The sequence below is a fragment of the Muscardinus avellanarius genome (genome assembly GCF_963383645.1).
Source record: "Muscardinus avellanarius genome assembly, chromosome: 12".
NCBI lineage: Eukaryota > Metazoa > Chordata > Mammalia > Rodentia > Gliridae > Muscardinus > Muscardinus avellanarius.
In genome coordinates this window covers 29,393,977-29,419,995 of record NC_137798.1, presented here as the reverse complement: position 1 = coordinate 29,419,995, position 26,019 = coordinate 29,393,977, and the positions used below count along the sequence as shown (strand labels likewise).

At 54.2% G+C, this 26,019-nt stretch overlaps 1 protein-coding gene across 2 annotated transcripts; it reads left to right on the top strand.

The window, feature by feature from the left end:
- Positions 1 to 666: 666 nt before the first annotated feature.
- Positions 667 to 25,996, top strand: MYH6 (myosin heavy chain 6; the record flags this gene model as incomplete). Of its 2 annotated transcripts, none has more annotated exons than XM_080707597.1 (37): positions 667 to 867; positions 2,340 to 2,483; positions 2,601 to 2,757; positions 2,850 to 2,877; positions 3,082 to 3,193; positions 3,416 to 3,508; positions 4,211 to 4,274; positions 4,533 to 4,631; positions 5,110 to 5,213; positions 5,314 to 5,452; positions 5,901 to 6,169; positions 6,351 to 6,521; positions 8,149 to 8,458; positions 9,521 to 9,591; positions 9,865 to 9,952; positions 10,040 to 10,157; positions 10,304 to 10,427; positions 10,698 to 10,834; positions 11,669 to 11,924; positions 12,266 to 12,508; positions 12,653 to 12,829; positions 13,289 to 13,434; positions 13,651 to 13,741; positions 16,246 to 16,635; positions 16,801 to 16,927; positions 17,017 to 17,135; positions 17,694 to 17,890; positions 18,421 to 18,604; positions 18,778 to 18,943; positions 19,045 to 19,169; positions 20,352 to 20,660; positions 20,968 to 21,171; positions 22,236 to 22,361; positions 22,500 to 22,775; positions 24,792 to 24,887; positions 25,550 to 25,684; positions 25,976 to 25,996. In XM_080707597.1, the coding sequence occupies 37 exons, from the start codon at positions 667 to 669 to the stop codon at positions 25,994 to 25,996; spliced, it is 5,817 nt and encodes a 1,938-aa protein (XP_080563723.1). The 2 variants fall into 2 exon arrangements, with proteins under 2 accessions (XP_080563723.1, XP_080563722.1); XM_080707596.1 differs by having other exon boundaries at positions 25,973 to 25,996.
- Positions 25,997 to 26,019: the final 23 nt, after the last annotated feature.

The following is a 26,019-nucleotide window of genomic DNA, read 5'->3' as shown; positions in this document are numbered from 1 at the left end:
CACCTTTTCTCTCTCTCACTCTTCCTTCCCTTTGTCTTTCCTTTCTTTCTTTCATTCTTTTGTTCTTTCTGTGCTAGAAGATGAGTCCAGGGCCCTGTGCACGTTACCTCTGAGCTTCATCTCCAGCCCTCCGTGTCCTTTCTGTCTCTCTGCCTCGCTCCCTGTCCTGGTCTGTTCGGGCTCTCTGGGTCAATCCTCCTTCTCCAGCCAGCCTGCTTCTGTTGCTCATTCTCTTGTCTGTTTTTCTCTTTGTCGGGCTGCACCTCTGGGGTTCCTTGGTCCACCTATGGTCCCAACTCTTCAGGATTCTCTGTGAAGAGAAAAATCAGGTGAGAACCACTCTAAGTAGGCTTCTTCTGGAGGCCCCATTGCTGGGCAGAGACCTGTCTCTCCTCCAAGCAGCTCGGTGCCTTCCCTTAGTGAACCCCAGCCAATCCCAACCCAGGAAAGCCCCTTTCAGCCACCCTCCTTCAGATGACCTCAAAGGGCTCCCAGGGGGAGGGGGCCCAGGCAGGTGCCTCCCACAGGGTAGGGAGACACAGCTAGGACCTGGTGGAGAGGAGGCGGGGTAGGGGGAGTGGTGCAGAGAACCAGGCCGCCCACAGCAGCCTGGACCCACCTCTGAGTGACAGATCCCTCCTTTCTCAGACTCGGAAGAGCGACAAGATGGGCGACTCCCAGATGGCCGAGTTTGGGCCGGCAGCCCAGTACCTCCGCAAGTCAGATCAGGAGCGTCTTGAGGCCCAGACCAAGCCCTTCGACATCCGCACTCAGTGCTTCGTGCCTGATGACAAGGAGGAGTTTGTCAAGGCCAAGATTGTGTCCCGGGAGGGGGGCAAGGTCACTGCTGAAACGGAGAACGGCAAGGTGTGTGGAGCCTAGCGGCAGGGGCGGGGGAGGGAAGGTCTCAGGGGGGAGGCGCAGGGAGCACGGGGATGCTGGCGCAAGCTCCCCTCCAGGAGCCCAAGATCTGATCTGAGCCTGTTCAGATGGGCTTGAATAGGTGTAGCTGGATGTTACACTGGGGGCGGGGAGCTCAGTGGTTTCCCTTCTCAGAGAAGTCTTGTGGATAAAGAGGGCATAGACACAGCATTAAATGCCCCCCCTGCCTCTTGGATCCTCCCTCAGTTTCCCCCATGGATCCACTTTCTCAAATTCCCTTTGCCCAAACCAAAAGCAAACCCTTAGATCCAGATGAACACAAAGAACAGGAACTGAAAGCTCAGTCCTGGGCCAGCGACTGGCACTCAGAGACCTCTCAGCAGCCATGAGAGCATCAGGGTCACCAGCAGGTGCTGAGATGTGCTGAGTGAATATCACATCCCATCAAGGTGCATGATAGCGGGCCACAACCCATGGGGGCTTTGACTCGGATCCCACCCCGGACACCAGCCGGTCACTGTGCAGGTGCACCATAGAATTGTTAGAGTCACGGAGGCCTCCACTGTAAAAAAATAAAATAAAATAAAATAGCTGAGCCAGGCGTGGTGGCGCACGCTTGTAGTCCCAGCATTTGGGAGGCTGAGACAGGAGGATTGTAGTTCATGGACAGCCTCAGCTACTTGGTGAGGACCTTTGCAACTTAGTGAGACCCTGTTACAAAACAAAGAATAAGCCGGGCATGGTGGCGCACGCTTGTAATCCCCACGCTTGGGAGGCTGAGACAGGAGGATCGCACGGGTTCGAAGCCAGCCTCAGCTACTTAGTGAGGCTTTCGGCAACTTAGTGAGACCCTGTTTCCAAGTAAAATATAAAAAAGGTCTGGGAGTATGGCCCGGAGGTAGAAAGCCCTTGGGTTCCATCCCCAGTACCACACAGAAAAAAAGCAAAAAATAAATTAATTAAATAGCTGAAACACCTCCTGGCAGGCTCTAAAAATGTTAGGCCAGGGCAAATGGCAAATTGACTAGTGCCCATCAGACCACACCAAGAGTGACTGATGAGGTGTGCAGGGTTGATGGATGAACGGCTTTTCCAATAGGATAGATGTTTTGCCCTGAGCACTGCCCCCCCAGGAGGGAGCTCCTGGTCAGCCCCTGCCTCCCACCAAGAGTGAGGTGGTCACAGCTCTCAGAGCTGCCAGCACACAGACTGATCATCGGACAGGGTCTGAAGACCTGGCAAACTAAAAGGGTCCCTGAATAGTCTGTAGGGTGAGAGAGAGCAGGGCAGGAAGACTACCCGGGCACTGTGCCTTGTGGGAGCTACGGGCAGGGGCTGGGCAGGGAGGCGCTAGGGGAGCGAGGCCAAGGCAGGTCCACGTCCTGGGAAGAGGGCAAGGCTGGCAAGGGTGGGCTGGTGCGTGTTATCCTGTCCTGCCACCCACATGCCCTTTCTAGACGGTGACCGTGAAGGAGGAACAGGTGATGCAGCAGAACCCGCCCAAGTTCGACAAGATCGAGGACATGGCCATGCTCACCTTCCTGCACGAGCCCGCTGTGCTGTACAACCTGAAGGAGCGCTATGCCGCCTGGATGATCTACGTGAGTGGCCGCACCCCTGGTCAGCTACAGAAAGAGAGGCCAGGAGCGGGATTGGAATCCCCTGCCCACCCCAGGTGCTCCCCTCCAGCCTCACTCCCACCCTGTCTCCTGCTCCAGACCTACTCAGGCCTCTTCTGCGTCACCGTCAACCCCTACAAGTGGCTGCCGGTGTACAACTCTGAGGTGGTGGCTGCCTACAGGGGCAAGAAGAGGAGCGAGGCCCCACCCCACATCTTCTCCATCTCTGACAATGCCTATCAGTACATGCTGACAGGTGGGTGAGCCCCCTTCCTGACCTGTGCCCCTCACCCAAAGACAACCTACACCTGGGCCCTCACCCATCGCCTCTCCTCTTTTCTCCTGCAGATCGGGAGAACCAGTCCATCCTCATCACGTGAGCGACTGCCACCCACCCACAGGGGTTAGGGTGAGGGCTACCCAGGCTGTGACTGCAGGGAGTGTAGGGGACTGGGCTCTCTATAGAGGGCAAAGGCTGGGCTCTGGTAGCTTAGCCTGGGAAGGGAAGAGCTGTCCTTAGCTCAGTTCCATAGGCACAACTGGAGGAATCCGGGCTCTGATTGGCCCCTGTTGCCCCCAGTGGAGAATCCGGAGCCGGGAAGACTGTGAACACGAAGCGTGTCATCCAATACTTCGCCAGCATTGCTGCCATAGGCGATCGTGGCAAAAAGGAAAATCCCAACGCAAACAAGGTGTGGACCACAGGCTCAGTGGGACGGGGCCTGGGGGACAGTGTAGGAGACCCTCCTGACAGGAGACATACACCGAGGCCTAAGCAGGGCCCTTTAGAGCTGCAGACCCGCCAGCCATTCATCCAGCCCCATCCCTGGGCCTGTGCAGCCTCGTGGCCCTCTCTCCACCTGCACCAAGAGGTGCACAGAGGCTGAAGCCCCAGGGTTCTGCTCCCTTCACAGGGCACCCTGGAGGACCAGATCATCCAGGCCAACCCCGCTCTGGAGGCCTTCGGCAATGCCAAGACTGTCCGGAATGACAACTCCTCCCGCTTTGTGAGTGATCCCTCAACATTGCTGAGTAGCCTCATCCAGCATTGATGAGAAAACGTGGTTCTGTTTTGCTAAAAGTCAGCATGCTCAGTTGATCATACCGTTTGGCTTAGAGCTATTGAAACACACACACACACACACACACACACACACACACACACACACACACACACACCAAACTCTCCCAGCCTGGCTGAGTTCTGGTAACCCCAGCCCAGAGTGTCACCGCCGCTGTCCTTAGCCAAGCAACGGAGTTGATTTCATCTTTGAGATTTCTGGTATGAGTATTTCCAAAGCTCTTTCACAATGGACATGAGAAGGAGCATGATGAGCTTTGGAGCCCAAAGCCTGACCTTCTGTGGGCTTGGCAAGTCCCCATACCTCCCTGAGCCCCAGTTCCTTTGCTGGTGAAGCAGCAGCAGTGATACCTGCCTCACAGAGTGCTAGCAGGATTATGTGGGATAATACAAGAGGCACAAACAGGAGGCATCTCCATGTGCTAATCCCTGGCCACGGTTTCTGCTCCATCCCCCAGTGTGTATCGGGCGGGGCATCCTTTCCCCCATTTTACTGGTACTAAACTGAGGCACGAAATAGGTCATTTATATTCCAGAACCATCCTGGGCTTTCTGGGTTGAACTGAGGTCCGAGATTTCCTTCTGTCCCTTCTGGCCAGTTCTCTCACTCTGTCCCATTTACCTACAGGGGAAATTCATCAGGATCCACTTTGGGGCCACTGGAAAGCTGGCTTCTGCAGACATAGAGACCTGTGAGTGCTCGCAGGGAGGCTGCCCGTCCCCTGCCCTCCTCTTGACCCCCTCCCCGCTGTGCCCGATCACCCTGTCCCCTCCCTCTTCATTCTAGGTCTACTTCTGCCTTGTGGCCTTAGTATTCTTTTTTCTTGAAGTCAGTCTTATCCCCTGAGTCTCTTCATCATGTTGCGAGAGCCCTTCTCCCACATCTCCACTCTTGCTGGCTTTCTTCTCTCTCCTTCCTCATGCACCTTCCTCCCCTTACCCCACCTCAGATCTGCTGGAGAAGTCCCGGGTGATCTGCCAGCTAAAGTCTGAGAGGAACTACCACATCTTCTACCAGATCCTGTCCAATAAGAAGCCAGAGCTGCTGGGTGAGCCCAGCCTGCCCTGCTGCAGGCTTGTGTGGCGGTGCTCCCCTCAGCCCTCACTTTGCCAGTCTCCCTGCCCCTCGCTCTGCCCACCCCCTCCTGATACCACCTGGGCCCGCCGCCTCTCCTCTTGCCTCCCCAGCGCAGTATGGCAACTCACTCCTGCGCACTCAGCTTCTTTCCACACTCCCCTTGGCATGTCTCTTCTCTTCCTAGTTGGTTTTCTCCTATATTCTTGCCTCCCCTTCCACACGCCATTCCCCCACTGGTCCCCTTCCTGTTTGCTGGGGCCTTGGGTCTTCCCTTCGCAGGTTCCCCTCCAAGTTTTCACTTCCTTTGGGCTCTCTCCTTGGTCCTTGCTGACTCTCCTCTTCTCCACCCGCCGCTCCCTGTCCCCTCCTCCTCCACTTTCCCTCCGTTCTCCTCTGCTTTCTCTCCTCCACCCGCTCCCATCCCCTTGTCCCTGCCCTGCCTGCTGCAGACATGCTGTTGGTCACCAACAACCCCTACGACTACACCTTCGTGTCTCAGGGAGAGGTGTCCGTGGCCTCCATCGACGACTCCGAGGAGCTCATGGCCACCGACGTGAGTGAGGGTCCGCGGGTGATCACGTGAGGGCTCCTGGGCGCCTCGAGCCACCCTCACGACCGCCCTCCCCCCCACCGTGCCTCTCATCTTGTCCCAGAGCGCCTTTGACGTGCTGGGCTTCACTCCAGAGGAGAAATCCGGAGTCTACAAGCTGACAGGCGCCATCATGCACTACGGAAACATGAAGTTCAAGCAGAAGCAGCGGGAGGAGCAGGCGGAGCCGGACGGCACCGAAGGTGCACAGGGCGGACGGCAGCTCCGAGAGGCCGGAGCCTGTGGTGCATCTTGCCAGAGATGGCCCCGGGGCACTGCGTCTCCCGTGCTGTGTCCAGAGGCTTCCAATGATTCCTAAAGAATTAGATTGACAGCAGGGCTATTTGGACCACAAGAGAGAAAGTGAGAGGAAATCAGGGGAAACGAGAAGCAGGCAGCCCAAGGCCAGAACCTGAGGCAGGCCCTCACTCCAGGCCTCCTCCTCCTCTGCGGGAGCCCAGCTAGGCCTCTGGCCACTCACCATCCCTCAGCAGTAGGGGACCTGAAGCTTGCGGGGTGGCGGGGAGGAGCAGGCACATGGAGGAGACGGGTGGACAGGGAGTCCTCTATACCCTCAGCCACAGCTACGCTAGCCAGAGGGACCTGGGGCAGGGAAGGAGGGTCATTGACAGGGCTTTCCTTCTCAACCAGATGCTGACAAGTCCGCCTACCTCATGGGGCTGAACTCAGCTGACCTGCTCAAGGGGCTGTGCCACCCCCGGGTAAAAGTGGGCAACGAGTATGTCACCAAGGGGCAGAGTGTGCAGCAGGTGTACTACTCCATCGGAGCACTGGCCAAGTCAGTGTACGAGAAGATGTTCAACTGGATGGTGGTGCGCATCAACGCCACCCTGGAGACCAAGCAGCCGCGCCAGTACTTCATAGGAGTCCTGGACATCGCTGGCTTCGAGATCTTCGACGTGAGTTGGGGAGTCCTGGGAGCGGGACAGCCACCATCTACTCTCACCCTCCTCCCTCTGCCCTGACCTGGGAGGGCACCAGCCACGCCCCTGCTGGGTACTGTGCACAGTACCACGGGGCTGACCCCAGTGCCGCTCAGCCGCCCCCTGCCGACCCGCTCCTGCCCCGCGCCCCCTGCAGTTCAACAGCTTGGAGCAGCTCTGCATCAACTTCACCAACGAGAAGCTCCAGCAGTTCTTCAACCACCACATGTTCGTGCTGGAGCAGGAGGAGTACAAGAAGGAGGGCATTGAGTGGGAGTTCATCGACTTCGGCATGGACCTGCAGGCCTGCATCGACCTCATAGAGAAGGTGCGCCCAGCCTGCCTGCTGTGTGCCCTCCTCTGCCACTCAGACCAAGTGCCAGCCCCTCTCCTTTGTGCGCTTGAGGAAGGAGAGTCCCCAGGATCCTGAGCCCCTCTCTAGGACCAGCTTCTACCTGCTGTGAAGTGACGGGCGTACACAGGATGAGTCCCTTCCTTCTTTCCCCAGGAAACACCTTGCATCTTGTCCCCTTGTGTGGGGTGGCTTCTCAGTGTTTTATCAATGTTCCGTAGGGTACAGTGGTGCACACCTATAACCCCAGTACTTAGGAAGCTGAGACAGGAGGTTAGAGCCTGGCCTCAGCAACTTAGCCAGACCCTGATTTCAAAATAAAAAGGGCTATGGAGGTAGCTCAGTGGTTAACACTCCTGGATTCAATCTTCAGTATCACAAACAAACAAACACAAAGAAAAGTGTTACTCATGAGAAGAGTCCAGGCTAAAACTTGAGATACAAAGCTTCCCATCCCCTTCCTGTGCTCTGAGGTATAGGCCAGGCTCCATTCCTCTTCTCTATGGATGCTTTCAGAAGAAGCAGGGGAGGGGTGGGGGCTCCTCCTGTGCCAGTGTGACTGCCTGCGGTGCGCCTTTGCTCTTAGCTAACACAGGCCAGAGCCCGAGCATCTCCCAGCCAAGTGGGAACCCGGCCTCACCCTGCTTAGCTCCCAAGTCCAGAGGAGAAAGATAGGGTGTGTTCAGGGTGGTATGACCTTAGAGCCTGAGGGTCTGACCCCTCACACCCCCAGCCAGTCACTGCTGTCAGAAAATGAGAGCTTCCCTCAAGCTTTGGATCCTTTTTTGGGGTCTGGGGATGGAACCCAAGGGCATTCTATGTCTGAGCTACATACACCCCCTGCCCTATTTTTTTATTTTTTATTTTTGAAACAGGGTCTCACTAAGTTGCAGAGGGCCTCACTAAGTAGCTGAGGCTGTCATCAAACTGTGACCCTCCAGTCTCAGCCTTCTGAATGCTGGGATTAAAAGCGTGCACCACCACGCATGGCCAGAGACTCCTAACCAGGGTTTTTTATCTTCCAGAGGCCTCAGAATGCCCCCAAAGCACATACATACATGTGTGTGTGTGTGTGTGTGTGTGTGTGTGTGTGTGTGTGTGTGTCCTTTTTTAGAAAGGCATTCTTTGGCTTAACCAAATTTTCTAAATGATTCCTGCCCCAAGAAAATCCAAGAACCACATTCTCTGAAGGGTAGAATGTTATGTCAAACCTGGATTCTGCAGACTAACTGCGACCACTGTCCTGTAGGCAGGGTCTGGCCTGCCCAGCAGTTTGACTCCTTGGATGCACATCTGTCCTGGCCTGGTGCCCCTGAGGCAGTGAGCCATTATGGAAAAAGGGGGGCTGTGTTGTAAAATACTGCAGGTCTTGAGGGGTGATTAGGAGTACACAGCCTTTTGCTAGGTCCACTGGGACAGAAAGCTTTTATAAGCCAGGCCTAAATATAATTGGATTTAAGTTGATTCTAGAAGTATTGGCTTCCTGTCCTGGGGTAAGAGGTACCAGCAATGGTGGGCTGTAAAGTCTTTTCTTTGTCAGAGAGTGAGACTCTGGAAGCCTGAGGATGTGCTCACTGATTCTCCACCTCCCCTCCTCCCTCAGCCCATGGGCATCATGTCCATCCTGGAGGAGGAGTGCATGTTCCCCAAGGCCACCGACATAACCTTCAAGGCCAAGCTGTACGACAACCACCTGGGCAAGTCCAACAACTTCCAGAAGCCACGCAACATCAAGGGCAAGCAGGAGGCCCACTTCTCCTTGGTGCACTACGCCGGCACCGTGGACTACAACATCCTGGGCTGGCTAGAAAAGAACAAGGACCCGCTCAACGAGACTGTGGTGGGCCTGTACCAGAAGTCCTCCCTCAAACTCATGGCCACACTCTTCTCTTCCTATTCTGCTACTGATGCTGGTAAGAAGGCAGCCCCTGTGCTGGGCTAGGGGATTTCTGGAGGTGCAGGGCTCAGGCAGGGGAGCCTGTGAGTCAGGAGACCTCCCCACAGCCTGCCTGTCTCCTAGCACCTGCCGTCGTCCACTTTGTGTCAAGGACATCGGTGCACATGTCTGTTTCCTCAACACTGTGAGCAACCAGCGGTCAGCAATGGGGGCACCTGCATCCCTGCCGCGTGCCCCGCCTGCAGCCTCGCATGCAGGAGCTCTCAGTACTCACTGTGAGGACCACTCAACTAACTAACAAATGAGCCTTCATTCAGAGAAGGGAGAGGATGGGTATGAGCTGAAATGAAAAGGATAGAATGTAAGAAGCAAAGTAGAACGTGGAAAGATAAGAATGCAGGGTAGGAGCCCAGCATGGTGGCACACACCTGTAATCCCCGTGCTTGGGAGGTTAAGATAGGAGGATCCCAGGTTTGAAACTAGCCTCGAAGTTTTCAGCAACTTAGCAAGACTCTGTTTCCAAATAAAAATAGGGCTGAAGGTGTAGCTCAAATGTAGACTACCCCTGGGTTCAATCCCCAGCACCAAAAGAAGGAGAAGGGAGAGAAGGAGAAGGAGAAGGAGAAGGAGAAGGAGAAGGAGAAGGAGAAGGAGAAGGAGGAGAAGAAGAGGAGTAGGGTCAGAAGAGGGAGGGACAGGGCACTATAGCCTGCTTGAAGTCACACAGCTACTGCGGCCAGGGCCAGAGCGCACTGCCTCTGCCTCAGGGCTCTTCTGTTTTTTGTTGTTGGTGGTGGTGGTGGGGTTTTGTTTTGTTTTGTTTTGTTTTGTTTTGTTTTGTTTTGTTTTTAGTGGTACTGGGGTTCCTGGAAACCGTTCTACCTCCAGGCTACACTCCCAGACCTAATTTATATTTTTATTTGGAAACAGGGTCTCTTAAACCAGAGAGGCTGGCTTCGAACCAGCGTGATCCTCCTGTCTCTACCTCCCAAGAGTGGGGATTACAAGCGTGTGCCACCACACTCAGTGGCTCCTCTGTTTTTAAGCTTGAGTTCATTGTCCTTTCTCTTTTCCTCAGGGGATAGTGGTAAAGGCAAAGGAAGCAAGAAAAAGGGCTCATCCTTCCAGACGGTGTCTGCTCTCCACCGGGTAAGAGGCTGGAGATACCAGGAGGCCTGTGGTAGGGAGCCCTTCACAGTTCCACCCTACCCTAACACTCAGAGTTTGGGGGGAAAAGAAGCTAGAACCATGTAGATATTTTTGGTGTGTGATTTCTACACAAGCCTTACTTCTCATCTTAAATTATGCGTCAACCCCCTCTCCTTTTGATAGTTCTGGTGAGAGGGCATCTGGGACCCAGGGCTCAGGGACCCAAGGGAAGACCCTTGTGGCTTCTAACTCCCTCTTTTTATCCATCCCCAGGAAAATCTGAATAAGCTAATGACCAACCTGAAGACCACCCATCCTCACTTTGTGCGCTGTCTCATCCCCAATGAACGGAAGGCTCCGGGTGAGCTGTGGGAGCACTGGTGTCTGGGGAGAATGCCTGGCATCTGCTCACCCTGAGACTGACTACTTCCTTCCCCTCCTGCCACAGGGGTGATGGACAACCCACTGGTCATGCACCAGCTGCGCTGCAACGGCGTGCTGGAGGGCATCCGCATCTGCAGGAAGGGCTTCCCCAACCGCATCCTCTATGGGGACTTTCGGCAGAGGTGGGTACAGAGGCGTCCCAGAGCTCAGGGAGCAGGGGGAGCCGGGGCTGCCCTGTGGGGTCACAAGTCTGCAGGCGGGCCTGGAATTCTTCAGGCAGAGCAGATCTGTGCAGAATGCAGGCGATTCCAGGCACTTGCCTCCCCAGGTACCGCATCCTGAACCCAGCGGCCATCCCTGAGGGGCAGTTCATTGACAGCAGGAAAGGGGCAGAGAAGCTGCTGGGCTCTCTGGACATTGACCACAACCAGTACAAGTTCGGCCACACCAAGGTGAGTCTAGAGCCCCACTGGGTGGCTGCGGGCAGGTGGCCATGTTGGGCGAAGCAGCAGGGAGATCTGGAGGCAGAGCGAGTCCTGGCTTCCAGATCCACCCAGGGGCTGGACCCGGGCTTCACTCCTCTCTTGGTGTCTGCATTTGCCCTCTCCGGTTTGGGAGGCACAGGTGACGGGTCCCCCAGGGGCTCATTCTCCTGCCCTCTCCCTCCACCCTGGACCCTGCCTCTGAGGCGTGGCCCCCTTGGTTCTAACCCTTGCCCTCAGGTGTTCTTCAAGGCGGGGCTGCTGGGGCTGCTGGAGGAGATGCGAGACGAGAGGCTGGGCCGCATCATCACGCGCATCCAGGCCCAGTCCCGGGGCCAGCTCATGCGCACTGAGTTCAAGAAGATCGTGGAACGCAGGTGAGGCCACAGGGAAAGGGAAAGGCACCTAGAGATGTAAGGGGAGAAAGAGCAGTGGCGGCCAGTGCGGGTCAAAGCCTGGCCCAACCTCCTGCTCGCTGGGGCAAGTCTCACTTTGGATTCTCTTAAATAAGACTCCAGTGAGATACTCATTTAAAACATTAGATTGCACATGTCTGTATTCCTAGTACTTGGGAGGCCGAGGGTCCTCATTTGCTGATGTTCAAGCAAATGTCTCAGCCTCAGAAATTTGCTTGGGGGTGTTCCTGTATGCTTGTAGTCTCAGGACTTGGGAGACTGAGACAAGAGGATCCCAGGTTTGTGGCCCACCCCAGCTTCTTAGTGAGGCCCTTCACAACTTAGTGAGACCTTATTTCAAAATAAAGAATAAAAAATAGGGCTGGAGGTATAGCTCAGAAGTGGAATGCCCCTGAGTTCCATCCCCAGTACCAAAAATAAGTAAATAATAAATAAATAAATAAACAAACAAATATATACACTCGGTTGGGGATGTAGCCTAGTGGTATAGTGCATGCTCAGCATACTTGAGTCCCTTAGTTCAATCCCCAGCATCAAAAAATTAAATTTTAAAAACCCTGTGTGGTGATGCAGGTCTATAATCCCAGTACTTGGGAGACTGAGACAGAAGGATTGCAGGTTCCGTGTAGTGATGTTCAGTGTAGAGATGTTGGTTTGGGAATACATAAAGGGATGAGGCTATAAGACAGGGCTCCTGCTTCTGGCTGAGATGCAAGAAAGGCCAAGTGCGGCTGGCCCCATGCTTGGGAAGGGCCCTTTCACAGTGTCCCCTCTGCCTCCACGTTTCCTCGTCAGGGATGCCCTTCTGGTCATCCAGTGGAACATCCGGGCCTTCATGGGGGTCAAGAATTGGCCGTGGATGAAGCTCTACTTCAAGATCAAGCCACTGCTGAAGAGTGCGGAGACAGAGAAGGAGATGGCCAACATGAAGGAGGAGTTCGGGCGCATCAAAGATGCCATGGAGAAGTCCGAGGCTCGCCGCAAGGAGCTGGAGGAGAAGATGGTGTCGCTGCTGCAGGAGAAGAACGATCTGCAGCTCCAAGTGCAGGCGGTGAGGCCCCTGGTGACCCTTCGTCTCTCCCTTTCTCTCACCTAGATTATAGCCCGTCTCATCACCAGAGCCTAGGAGTCGAGGAGCTCCAGCTCTTAAGGCCCTGCATATTAGCCAGGCATGGTGGCACACACCTGTTACCCCAGGCCTTGGGAGGCTGACACAGAAGGATCACAAGTTTGAGGCCAGCTTCAACAACCAGCCCCTGTTTCAAAATAAAATTTTAAGAAAAGGACTGGGGGTGGACCTCTGAGGTAGAATGCCCCTGAGTTCAACCCCCTGTATCACAAAACTTGCCTCTCTCCTTAATCACCAGCTTCTTCCCTGTCCTCTTCTCCCAGGAACAAGACAACCTCAATGATGCAGAGGAGCGCTGCGACCAGCTGATCAAGAACAAGATCCAGCTGGAGGCCAAGGTGAAGGAGATGACCGAGAGGATGGAGGACGAGGAGGAGATGAACGCCGAGCTCACCGCTAAGAAGCGCAAGCTGGAAGATGAGTGCTCTGAGCTCAAGAAGGACATTGACGACCTGGAGCTGACCCTGGCCAAGGTGGAGAAGGAGAAGCACGCAACAGAGAACAAGGTGAGGGCGGCTCCCTCCGGCTCCAGCCAGGTGTCTCAGGATTCCAGCCAGAGAGAGGTCCTCACCCTTGGCATGGATGTCCCCATGGATGTCTCCTGGCTGGTGACTTTTGACTCTAAAGAGGGTGGGGTTCTCGGTTGGCAGGTGAAGAACCTGACAGAGGAGATGGCTGGGCAGGACGAGATCATCGCCAAGCTGACCAAGGAGAAGAAAGCCCTGCAGGAGGCCCACCAGCAGGCCCTGGACGACCTTCAGGCTGAGGAGGACAAGGTCAACACCCTGACCAAGTCCAAGGTCAAGCTGGAGCAGCAGGTGGATGATGTGAGTAGTAAGGACCGTGTTCCCGCTGCGCGTGGAAGCACACGCTGGTAATCCCAGTACTTGGGAGGCTGAGACATGAGGATCACGAGTTTGAGGACAGTCTCAGCAATTTAACAAGGCCCTGTTTCAAAACTCAGAGGTAGAATGCCCCTGGGTGCAATCCCCACTGCCAAAATAAGATATAAAAAAGAATCATGCTTAATCTCTCTCTGGTTAAGATTTTGTAGCCAACACCAATGGTCACGAGGTTCCCAGTCCCCACAACTAACTCCTATGGCCCCTGGAGCTTTTATTTTTTACCCCCTCTGTTGTTCTTCCTTAAGCTGGGTCTCTGAACCCTCTGCTTTCAGGCTTTCTCTACTGACTTGACTTTAAATCCCACTGAATTTTAAGAGGAAGCAGAAAAACACACACTGCAGATTTCAGGTTTTCTAGATTTTTTTCCCTTCTCTTCACCAGCTGGAGGGCTCCCTGGAGCAGGAGAAGAAGGTGCGCATGGACCTGGAGCGGGCAAAGCGGAAGCTGGAGGGTGACCTGAAGCTGACCCAGGAGAGCATCATGGACCTGGAGAATGACAAACAGCAGCTGGAAGAAAAGCTCAAGAAGTAGGCTCTTGGGGCAGCCGGGGCCAGCCTGGTGGAGGGGTTTGGCCCGGTAGTTGGGGTACAGGGTGCTGCCCCTCTGCTGGGCATGGCTGCCTTGGGCATTGAAATAAGAGCAGCACAGCTCTCCCCCTCTACTCTCTGGGCATCCCGGGGTGAGGCAAGAGAACAGGCCCAGAGGCAGGAGGACCATGGGACACCACCCTCCTTCTCCTCCAGGAAGGAGTTTGACATTAATCAGCAGAACAGTAAGATTGAGGACGAGCAGGCGCTGGCTCTTCAGCTGCAGAAGAAACTGAAGGAAAACCAGGTAATCCTCTTCCTAGAGCAGCCAAGGGGTCTTAGTGCCCTGGGGTGTGGGAGCTGCTTAGGGTTCTAGACAATAACTGGAACGCCGGGCAGTCCCAGAGACCCAGACATCCCTGACTACAGGCTCTAGGGAACACCAGCCTTGCCCTAGTAGAGCAGGAAAGTATATTATTTCAGCAAAGCTATTCTGGGAGAGAATTGTACCTAATAAAAGGGTTTCGCTTTCTGAAATATGCTTTGCCCCATGGACTTTCTGCTCTTCCTTTGGGTATCTGCCTCCACATGGGGGTGAGAAAAGCCTTCCCATGTGCCCCTCTGTTCATACTCTTCCCAGCACTAACCCCAGCCTCTAACACAGCCTGAGTCCCCGGAGGCCCTCATGACATGCAGTCAACAGGCTCAGACTCTCTTCTCTTCCATCAAATGACCTTATCTGTAAAAGGATAAAAATAGATAACGTATATGAAACTATTTTGTCAACTAGGGAACTCTATAGAAAAGTCAATTTTGGTGGGAGGTTACTGGGAATTGAACCCAGAGTCACTCTACCTCCAATCTACACCCGCAGACTGAGTTTATTTCTTATTTGGAAACAGTCTCACTAGGTTGCTGAGAGCCTCACTAAATTGCTGAGGCTGTCCTCAAAACTGCGATCCTCCTGTGTCAGCTTCCCGAGTACCAGGATTACAAGCATATACCACCACACCTGGCAGAAATGTCAGCTTAATACAGATGAAGCTAAAGAAGTCAGACAACCACTAACAAGAAAGTATTCTTTTGTCTCCCCCATCTCTCTCGCCCCCTCTGCAAGAGAACAACTGAACTGCCATAGGCCAGGTGTGGTAGTACAAGCCCACAGACCCAGCTCCTTGGGAGGCTGAGGCAGGAGGATTGCTTGAGCCTAGGAGTTTAAAATCAGCTGTGTGCCACAGAGCAAAACTCCAGCTTTAAAAAAAAAAAATCCATAATCTCTCTTACCACTAATGTTCCTCACACTTTAATGCACTTTTAGTCCTGAGTTTGTCAGTGTGCCCTGGAAGCTTACAAGGCAGGTACTGTCTCCGTTCTGTAGCTGCGTGGCCAGATCTGGATGGGGTGGAACAGGCACTTGGTTACTGGCAGGACCTTGTCCTCTCGCTTTCTGGACAGATCGCGGCTTATACAAAGAGCTGTTTCCCCCTCGGCACATGAAGCCCTAGGCCCAGGCTACCAGGAACATTTGAACCAAATTCTGTTCCTCTAGGTGTTCAGGGAGGGGCTGGCCTCCCTCCATGGGTGATTCTTGGGTGCCCCTTTTGGGAGTTAGTCAGAATACATCCCAGGTCCTTCTACCCTGGGTATGGGCAACCTCTTTGGCCTCTTGGTTCCAGAATGATGGTGTTCTTACCCTCTCCGGGTCTTGGCCATGGGCTGGGACTCCTCCCTCTTCCTGCTCAGATCCTTGTGCCCAAATTCTACCTGCTCCATCCTGGAAGCAGAAGCATAGGTCCCCTCTCTCCTACTTCCAGGACCGACCCTGCTGACAAAGCCGCTTGTTATCCCATGTGAAAGAATCCCACCAATCCTCTCCTTGGCTCCAGGCTAGCCAGACAATAGATCAAAATGGTAGATGGGACATTTCTCCCATTTCGTCAAGAGCAAGGCTAAGGTCAGAACAATGAGACAGGCATGATGAAGAAGGGGGCAGCCTGCTGGCACTCACATGGCCTGGAAGGACGCCATCAAGCTAAACCCCAGCCCTGGGCGTAAATCAATAGTCCCTGAAGAGTGGGAAAGAGCTGCGCGTGGTGGTGCATGCCTGTCATACTGGTCCTTGGGGGGCTCACAGGTTCAAGGCCAGCCTCAGTTACTCAGCAAGGTCTTTTTCAAAATAAGAAGAGATGGGATGTAACTTGAAGGTTGAATGCCCCTGGGTTCAGTCCCCAGTGCAATATATATATATATATATATATATATATATATATATATATATATATATATATATATGGGAAATATGGATGATTAGCCTTAAAAATACTATAGTATTTGATTGTTTTGAGGCATATTGTTGTAAATATTTGTAAAACACCCACAACTATACCAGGATTAGCAGAGCAGAGTCTAGCGAATGTGTGAGCTCTGAGATTCACTGTCTCATGGCATCTCAGGACCCTCCCTGGGATGCAGATACTCAGGACTCAGGGCCGCAGGGATGCAGACGTAGTCTGCAATCCCCTCAGGAACTGCGTTGAAGGTTTGGAGACCTAATTCTTCTGGATGCCCAGGGCATCAGAGGGCATTTAGCAGCATACCTGGTCTCTACCCATTAGACGCCAGTAGCACCCCCCACCAAGTCATGACAAAAACGTCTTCAGACATTGCCTACTGCCCCCCAGGGGTACAAAATTTCCCCTAGTTGAGAACCACTGCTTGAGAAGAACCTAAGTGCTTGGGAGTTTCTTGAGCCCCTGGGTGGGGGCCCAGGGTGGGTCGGGCAGCGGGTCCCAGCCCTTCCTGTCCGCCCAGGCGCGCATCGAGGAGCTGGAGGAGGAGCTGGAGGCCGAGCGCACCGCCAGGGCCAAGGTGGAGAAGCTGCGCTCAGACCTCTCCCGCGAGCTGGAGGAGATCAGCGAGCGGCTGGAGGAGGCCGGCGGGGCCACGTCTGTGCAGATCGAGATGAACAAGAAGCGCGAGGCCGAGTTCCAGAAGATGCGGCGCGACCTGGAGGAGGCCACGCTGCAGCACGAGGCCACGGCCGCCGCCCTGCGCAAGAAGCACGCGGACAGCGTGGCCGAGCTGGGCGAGCAGATCGACAACCTGCAGCGGGTGAAGCAGAAGCTGGAGAAGGAGAAGAGCGAGTTCAAGCTGGAGCTGGACGACGTCACGTCCAACATGGAGCAGATCATCAAGGCCAAGGTGCGCGCGGCTCAGCCTCTCCTCGCTCTCTTCTTCCTCCCAGCTCTTCTCCCCACCTCGACCGTTTCTTCCTTCCCCTGGCCTGGCCAAGCCAGCCCAGGCCCTCCTCCCTGCCGACCCAGCCCCTGCTGCCTTCACTTTTCCTGTGTCCCTTCTTGCCTGCAGGCAAACATGGAGAAAGTGTCCCGGACACTGGAGGACCAGGCCAATGAGTACCGCATGAAGCTGGAAGAGGCCCAGCGCTCCCTCAACGACTTCACCACCCAGCGAGCCAAGCTGCAGACGGAGAACGGTGGGTCCCCTGACCCACCCTGTACTGCCCTGGGGTAGGGCGTTGGTGGCCCCCTTTCATGACCCACCAGTCCCTCATTGTGCCTACAGGAGAGTTGGCCCGGCAACTGGAGGAAAAGGAAGCTCTGGTCTCCCAGCTGACTCGAGGGAAGCTCTCCTACACCCAGCAGATGGAGGACCTCAAGAGGCAGCTGGAGGAGGAAGGCAAGGTGAGCCCAGTCAGGGACATGATGGTGACAGGCATGATGGTGGCCCTGGACAATGAACTTCAACTCCGGAATGGATCTGGAGAGCCTGGAACGGTGGTACATTCAGGAGGCTGAGGCAGTAGGATGGCAAACTCAAGGCCAGCCCAGGCAAATTAGACTCATATCACAATAAAATAAGTAGAGCTAGGAATATAGCTCAGTGGTAGGAGTACTTGCCCTTGGTTCAATGTCCAGTATAGTCAAATAAAGGGAAAGAAAGAAAAAAAGAAAGAAAGAAGAAAAAGGAATAGAAAATAAAAAGGAAATGGGTCTGGAGTGTGAAGAAGCCTCTGTCATGGAAAGACACTCCAACCTGAATTCTCCTACCCTCCAGCTGAGCAACACCCAAGTCCACTGATGCCTCTTTCCTTGGGTGCATTGGGCCAACTGGGAAACTACTTGAAGACATCTAGGTCCCATCTCAACCCTCTCGTTGGATGAGACTGGGGCTTGGTTGAAGTAATCTAGAAGATGGGGAACAAGAATTCCCTCCTACCCGTTTCTGCCCACCCCACCCAGGCCAAGAACGCCCTGGCCCACGCGCTGCAGTCTGCCCGGCACGACTGCGACCTGCTGCGGGAGCAATACGAGGAGGAGATGGAGGCCAAGGCGGAGCTGCAGCGCGTGCTGTCCAAGGCCAACTCGGAGGTGGCCCAGTGGAGGACCAAGTATGAGACTGACGCCATCCAGCGGACGGAGGAGCTGGAGGAGGCCAAGTGAGCTTCAGATGGCCCCGCCCGGATTCTCAGAAAGGAAGGAGCAGAGGCCTGGGGTAGAGACAGAAAGAGTAGACACAAAAAAGAGGTTTGGGTGGGAGACAGAAGAATGGGAGAGGGCTGGTGGCAATCAAGGTGCTTGAAAAAAAACACACCCAGATCCCATGACCTATGAGCTCCGGCCAGCCCTGACCCACTTCCTGTGACAGGCGAGCTTTTGGCCCGGGTTATACCTGATGCTCACGTATAAGACGAGCAAAAAGCTTGTTGGTCAGAGGAGCTCTCTTCAGTCAGCCTGGCGAGGGGTGGGGTGCTCTCACCCGATGCCCTGCAGGTAGGGAGGAGGCAGCCTGTGTCATGGACTCTGTTCTGGGGACCAGCAGCCTTGGCTCCCTCTGAGCTGGGGCTTCAGCATCCCAAGGAGCTACGGGGAAGCGGTGGGTCTTCCTCTTCGGCAGCACGGGAGGGAAGAAGCCATTCCAAGACTCCACTGTTCCCAAGTAGAGTCACACACACACTTCCCCGGGCAGGAAGAAGCTGGCCCAGCGGCTGCAGGACGCCGAGGAGGCCGTGGAGGCCGTCAATGCCAAGTGCTCCTCGCTGGAGAAGACCAAGCACCGGCTGCAGAACGAGATCGAGGACCTGATGGTGGACGTGGAGCGCTCCAACGCCGCCGCCGCCGCCCTGGACAAGAAGCAGAGGAACTTTGACAAGGTGGGCTGGGGTGGGGCTGCAGCCCGCGAGCAGGGCTGGGGGCCAGGAGGACTGCGCCAGGCCAGAGCTGCCCTCCTAGGAGGGGGAGGAGGGCTGAGCCCCGGCGAGGGTCCTGGGGCACCCCGGGATGCGTGGCTGGACGTGGGGGTTCACGGTGAGCGGCGTGCCTGCAGATCCTGGCAGAGTGGAAACAGAAGTATGAGGAGTCTCAGTCGGAGCTGGAGTCTTCGCAGAAGGAGGCGCGCTCCCTCAGCACCGAGCTCTTCAAGCTCAAGAATGCGTACGAGGAGTCGCTGGAGCACCTGGAGACCTTCAAGAGGGAGAACAAGAACCTGCAGGGTGCGCTGGCCGGGAGGCGAGGCGGGGCCACAGGGACAAGGAGGGCCATGCCGGGTCAGGGAAAGCCAGGCTTTGAGCTTTCTGGTCCTCTGATCTCACAGAGGAAATCTCGGACCTGACTGAGCAGCTAGGAGAAGGTGGAAAGAATGTGCATGAGCTGGAGAAGGTCCGCAAGCAGCTGGAGGTGGAGAAGATGGAGCTGCAGTCGGCCCTGGAGGAGGCTGAGGTGAGGGCTGGCTCCCCTACACCACCCCCAGTCTGCCCCACTGTCTCCCTCCTCATCCTCACCTGGGAGTGACACTGACCACAGGATAAAACCTACCAGCTTCTGCTCACAGCACAGGGGCATCCACCAGCTACCCAGTGCCCATGACTACCTCCAAAGCCAGGCAGCACGAAAGAAAACACAGCCCAGTTTTAGACCAGAGCTTTAGTATCCCACCTAAGTGTGGTGGTGCACGCTTGTAATCCCAGTACTTAGAAAGCTGAAACAAGAGAATTATAGGTTTGAGGCCAGCCTCAGCAACTTAGACTCTCAGTAACTTAGTGAGACCCTATTGCAAAATAATAAAAAGAAAAAAGTAAAATGGCTGTGGTTGTGGCTAAGAGGTAAATACCCATAGGTTCACAACCTAGTGCCAGAAATTAGAAAGAAAGAAAAGGAAAGAAGGAAGGAAGGGGGAAATGAAAGAGAAAGAAACAAAGGAAGGAAGAGAAAAAAGAAATTAAGAAATTAAGGAAGGAAGGAAGGAAAAAAGAAATAAAGAAAGGAAAGAAGAAAGAGAAGGTTTTGTTTCCTACCAGAATTTTTGACGTTAGAATCTGCCATCATAAGAACCGCTCAGACAGTCAGGACCTGAGTTAGAAACCCGACTCGAGGACTCCCGCTGCTACTGGGAAAGGTCCTCAACCTCTTCATGCCTTAGTGTGTACTAATGTTAGATATAATTAATGTATGTACTTCATAAGATTGTATGTGTGATTATCATGAAAATGAGGTAACTTACTTAAGCATTTAATATACACTAGCTATTGTTTCTGTGCATTTTTAAGAAGATGGAAATAGGCCTGAGTTTGGGGCCTTCTAACTTTCCTCACTAAAGGAGAAGGATCTGGGGAACAAAGAGAGTTTTGAATTTGGGGTTCTGGAAATCCCTCCCTGTTCTATGATCTTTAGGTGGGTCAGGAGTTCCTGCCACGTGAGTGCCAAGGGTCTGGCAATTGAGAAGTCCAAACCCTTTCCTTCACAGAGGAAACCTCATGAGTCAGGAAGCCCAGGGAACCCATGACTTCCCGCTACACACAGAGCACCCTGGGGTGTAGGGCCCACCTCCCCTTGGCTTCCTCCCCTGCCCTGCCCTGGGCCCCGACTGTCCTCCTGAGACCCCTCTCCCCACGCCCCTCCCAGGCTTCCCTGGAGCACGAGGAGGGCAAGATCCTTCGCGCCCAGCTGGAGTTCAACCAGATCAAGGCAGAGATCGAGCGCAAGCTGTCAGAGAAGGACGAGGAGATGGAGCAGGTCAAGCGCAACCACCTGCGGGTGGTGGACTCGCTGCAGACCTCCCTGGACGCAGAGACGCGCAGCCGCAACGAGGCCCTGCGGGTGAAGAAGAAGATGGAGGGCGACCTCAATGAGATGGAGATCCAGCTCAGCCAGGCTAACAGGATAGCCGCCGAGGCCCAGAAGCACCTGAAGATCGCCCAGGCCCATCTGAAGGTACCAGGAGCTCGCTGTCAGAAAGGGAGTGCTCAGAATGAGTGGGGGTGCCGAGAGGAAAGGCAGAAGCCAGAAAAAGAAGCTTAGGTTAACGAAGATGACAAAGTAGGAGCTAACTGCCTGCTGAACTTGGAGACTGGAGGAATAGTATGTCCTAGACCAGAGCAGCCTCCGAGACTAGAGAACTGATAAAGGGACGCACCCCTTTCTCCCAGTTGCCAACAGGTTGATGAGTATGGGATGGGGCGTGTCAGGCCCCAGATGGGAGGCCTTGATGGTACAGGGTCCCTCCCTGCCTTCCCCACAGGACACCCAGCTCCAGCTGGATGACTCCGTCCGGGCCAACGACGACCTGAAGGAGAACATCGCCATCGTGGAGCGGCGCAACACGCTGCTGCAGGCGGAGCTGGAGGAGCTGCGGGCCGTGGTGGAGCAGACCGAGCGCTCTCGGAAGCTGGCTGAGCAGGAGCTGATCGAGACCAGCGAGCGAGTGCAGCTGCTGCATTCCCAGGTAAGGGGCTCTGGGCCCGCCACCCCGAAATGGAAACCTGCTGAGTGTCAGACCATCTATAGAAACCAGATGTTCCAAGCAAACATGTTTAAGGAGGCTCGCAAATTATTTCACCTCTTGGGTCAACTATCATCTGTTAGTAGCAGCTGCCGGAACCACTATCTTGAGAAAGGGATCTAGACTTAGAAGCTGAGAGGGCCATGATTGATGGGTGATGCCAAAGTCACAAATCTGAGAGTAACAGAATGCATGCTGTTATTCGATATCCTTGGGCTTGCTATGTGAAGATGGGAGTTTGGGAGTGTAGAGAAGCACAGCTGACCTAGTAACCAACTCAGCTGTGGTTAGAACACCATTTTCTGCCATCTCACTCATGCTGTCTTCGTTGATACTCGACTGTGGGTGTTTATGCCCATCTATTGCAGTGCCCTGAGTTTTGTGCCATAGTTTACTGTGTGTATGAATGACAACAGACACTGAATTTGTGCCCTCTTCTTTCATTAGACCACTACATTCTTCCTATGACTATATTAATTTCCTGGTTAAAAAAATTGTTTCCATTTTCCTTGGAATATTTTCATGCTCCTACATAAATATGTAACTAATGAGCTCGGGAGTAGAAGTTCAGACCTTTTACTATCTGAAATATTCAGAGCTGAGTGGTTTCGGATATCATGTCTAGAACATAGCCGAGCATGGTGGCGCACGCTTGTAATCCTAGGACTAGGAAAATTGAGACAGGAGGATTGCAGGTTCGCAGCCAGGCTCCCAATTTGTGAGGCCCTCCACACATAGACCTTGTTTCAAAATAAAGACTAAAATAGGGCTGAGGGTGTAGCTCAGAGGTAGAATGCTCCCTGGGTTCCATCCCCAGTAACACAAAAATAAAATGACTTAATTAATAACACATCCCTATTTTCACAGGAAAAGGAAAAGTAGGTGCAAAACAAGGAATATCCTAAAAGTGGGGCTTGTTGTTTTGAAAATGATCACTTTTAATTCCTTCCAGATAAAGGGGTGGAATCAGGTGACAAAGCGTACAATAGTTTTCTCTACTCTTCTAGAACACCAGCCTCATCAACCAGAAGAAGAAGATGGACGCAGACCTGTCCCAGCTCCAGACCGAAGTGGAGGAGGCAGTGCAGGAGTGCAGGAACGCCGAGGAGAAGGCCAAGAAGGCCATCACTGATGTGAGTCCCCGGCCCGCGTGTGTGCCAGGCCCGCATCTCCCTGGGCTGGGCTGGGCTGGGCTGGGCTGGGCTGGGCTGGGCAGGGCAGGGAGGCCTGAGGACCTGATCAGACCATGAGCCCCTCTGTGCCGCGCACAGGCCGCCATGATGGCGGAGGAGCTGAAGAAGGAGCAGGACACCAGCGCCCACCTGGAGCGCATGAAGAAGAACATGGAGCAGACCATCAAGGACCTGCAGCACCGGCTGGACGAGGCGGAGCAGATCGCCCTCAAGGGCGGCAAGAAGCAGCTGCAGAAGCTGGAGGCGCGGGTGCGGGAGCTGGAGAATGAGCTGGAGGCCGAGCAGAAGCGCAACACGGAGTCCATCAAGGGCATGAGGAAGAGCGAGCGGCGCATCAAGGAGCTCACCTACCAGGTGCGGCGTTGGATCGGGGTGGCCGGCAGGGCTCCTCCAGCCCCACCTCCCAGCATGCAGCGCCTGTCCAGCCACCTTCCAGGAACACCAGCCGCCCTCCTACCCCTGCTCTTTCAAATTCTGTCTGTAGATGGATTTTCTTTCCCACTCTCTGAAGTCAGTTCAACATGAACTCATGAGTTTTTGTGGCAAATGGAGAATCTATTCCTATCTGAAAGCTCTTTCAACCAGAATTTCCCCAGATTTTTTCACCTATTTTGCAGTGTGGGGGATTGAACTTTGAGCATACTAGGAGTCAGAGCACTCTACCACGGAGCTACACCCCCAGCCCCTCAGAGTTTTATCGTGTGTGTGTGTGTGTGTGTGTGTGTGTGTGTGTGTGTGTGTCACACCTCCAGCCCTATTTCATTTTTTATTTGGAAACAGGGTCTAAGTAACTGACACCCTCACTAAGTTTCCACCATGCCTGGCTTCCCTCAGAGATTTTTTAATAACTTAAAATACTACCATGAAAGATTCAGAATAGTTTAAAGAGTCAACCTTCTACCAGCCTAAGAAGGAGACAAGAGTCAGATGTTAGAAAAAGACTCAAAGATCTCTCATGGATTTCTGGGACCAACTAAGAGAAGGCCTAGAAAAAGAAGACCTCAACCACGCTTGGTGATACATGCCTGTAATCTCAGTTCTTGGGAGGCTAAAACAGGCAGATCAAAGGCTCAAGGTCAGCTGCAGCAACTTAGTGAGACCCTCAGCAGCTTAGAGACCCTGTTTCAACATAAAAAGTAAAAAAGGAGCCAGGTGTGATGGCGCACGCTTGTAATCCCAGCATTTGGGATGCTGAGATAGGAGGTTTGCAGTTCGAGGACAGCCTCAGCTTCTACTTAGTCAAGCCCTTTGCAAGTCAATGAGGCTGAGGCTCTGTTTCAAAATAAAGAATAAGAAATAGGGCTGGGAGTGTCACTCAGAGGTAGAATACCCCTGGGTTCCACCCCTAGTACTGCAAAAAAAAAAAAAAAAAAAAGTAAAAAAGGAGTTGGAGCCGGGCGTGGTGGCGCACGCTTGTAATCCCCGCGCTTGGGAGGCGGAGACAGGAGGATCGCGCAGGTTCGAAGCCAGCCACGCTGGCATAAGAGACCCTGTTTCAAAAATATAAAATAGGTCTGGGAGTGTAGCCCGGAGGTAGAAGGGCTTCCAAGAACCCCAGTACCACCAAAAAAAAAGGGGGGGGTTGGGATGTAGCTCAGAGGTAGAATTCCCCTGGGTTCATTCTCCAGTTTCGGGGTGGGGGGAGTCTCAGGATGGTCTCCATCCACATAGCTAAGTGCTTTTACCCTTGACCTGTTATTTCCAGTGTTCTAGAAAGACCAAGGAGATGAGGCTATTGGTCCATTTGACAGGTGGATACCAGAGGCACAGGAGAGATTACAGTTGCTCCAGATTTGTTGTAGACAAAAGTGGAAATAGCATCCTAGCACATACCATGATCTGGAGATAAGAATGATCACGTGACCTTGGAGCCAGTGATCCTGGTGCCCAAATTCTGGCCCAGTACAATGAATAAGAACATTGGGCCATGGTCTGTTAGAGCAATCTAGACAATAATGATATCCCCCTCTTTCTGCTTTCCTAATTATTCCTCTTTTGGACACCTCAGAACCACTAGTCAAGAATGCCCATGGTGCTCCAGGTGAGCGCTCTGTTCACCTGATTAAGACCGGATGCCTCCGTCTAACCACGTTAGGGAATTCCACTTGGTTCTGAGCTCCACTTCCGCCCCAATGTCCAGCTTTAGGACCTCAAGCCTCATTGCTTCGTAGACCCCTGACTGAGAAGCTTGCCTTGTCTCTTTGGCCTATAGCTAGCGTTAGCGATGGGCTCCTCCCCACCACCTCTTTGACCTGGGTCATTGGAGGGAGGGACAGCTGAGGCCTGGGGAGGAGAGTGAATGAGGGGGAGAGAAAGGTGGTTGCACTTGCTCCTCCTCCAAAACTGGCTTATTCCACCCGCCCACCCCAGACCGAGGAGGACAAGAAGAACCTGATGCGGCTGCAGGACCTGGTGGACAAGCTGCAGCTGAAGGTCAAGGCCTACAAGCGCCAGGCCGAGGAGGCGGTGAGTTTGTGGTTTTCTTTTTTTTTTTTTTTCATCAACACACCTACTTGTATGAGAGCCAGTGAGCAGCTGCCACAGCCGGGCCTGGACAAAGGGTCTGCTCCAATCTTTAACTCCCAGGCACTTACTGTACATGGCTAGTGCACACAGCACTGTCAGGCACTCTGAGTTCGCAAAAGCCATGCTGTACCCAGACCCTTTCCTGCCCTCCAGCTGCTTATAGTCTGCACACTTAAGCTCGAGGGAGGGCAGTGGAGAGGCTGGGGCAGGCAGGGACAGAGGGTGCTGAAGGCAGGGAGATGGCTGTGGAGCTGGAATCGGGCCTGTAAGGGGCCCAACTAGGCACAGAGCAGTGAGGGAGACGTCCAAGTGGGCAGAAAGGTGTGGGCCAGTGAGCATCTGTGTGAGCCATGGTTGGCACAGGTCCCCTGAAGCTGGATTTGTGGGGTGGGAGCACACCAGGCAGCGCGGGATCCATCCTGGGGTGGGTGGCCATGAAGGATTCTGGGTGGAGGGCAGGTTTGAGGAGGGTGCTACACAGGAGAGGAGACCTTTGAAAGGGCTGTTGTAGACCACGGTGAGGAATGAGTGGCCCGGGGACAGGAAGTCAGTCCCCCAGGTCCTCTCTCAGCGTCCTTACATCTCCCTCATCCCCCTCACAGGAGGAACAGGCCAACACCAACCTGTCCAAGTTCCGCAAGGTGCAGCACGAGCTGGATGAGGCGGAGGAGCGGGCGGACATCGCCGAGTCCCAGGTCAACAAGCTGCGGGCCAAGAGTCGCGACATCGGCGCCAAGGTGGGCCCCTCCCTGGGCTGCTCTGGCTGCCCCACATCAGCATACCCCTGACATGTGTGTCCCTCCGAATGGGTGCTCCTCGTGCTATACCTGGACAACCCTAAAGGAATCCACCTCCTAACTCAGAGCAGCCTCTCGTAGACTGGAACCTCTGCAGAAAGCCCCAACCCCACCCCCTAAACTACAGGCGACCACTGAGCCACATCCCCAGCCCTAACCCTAGAGACCCCTCCCCACCCTTCCCCCCTCTTGCCAGCGGGCCCCTCACATCTCTTCCTCCTTTCTCAGCAGAAGATGCACGACGAAGAGTGATGCTGCCTCCAAAACCTGGCTTT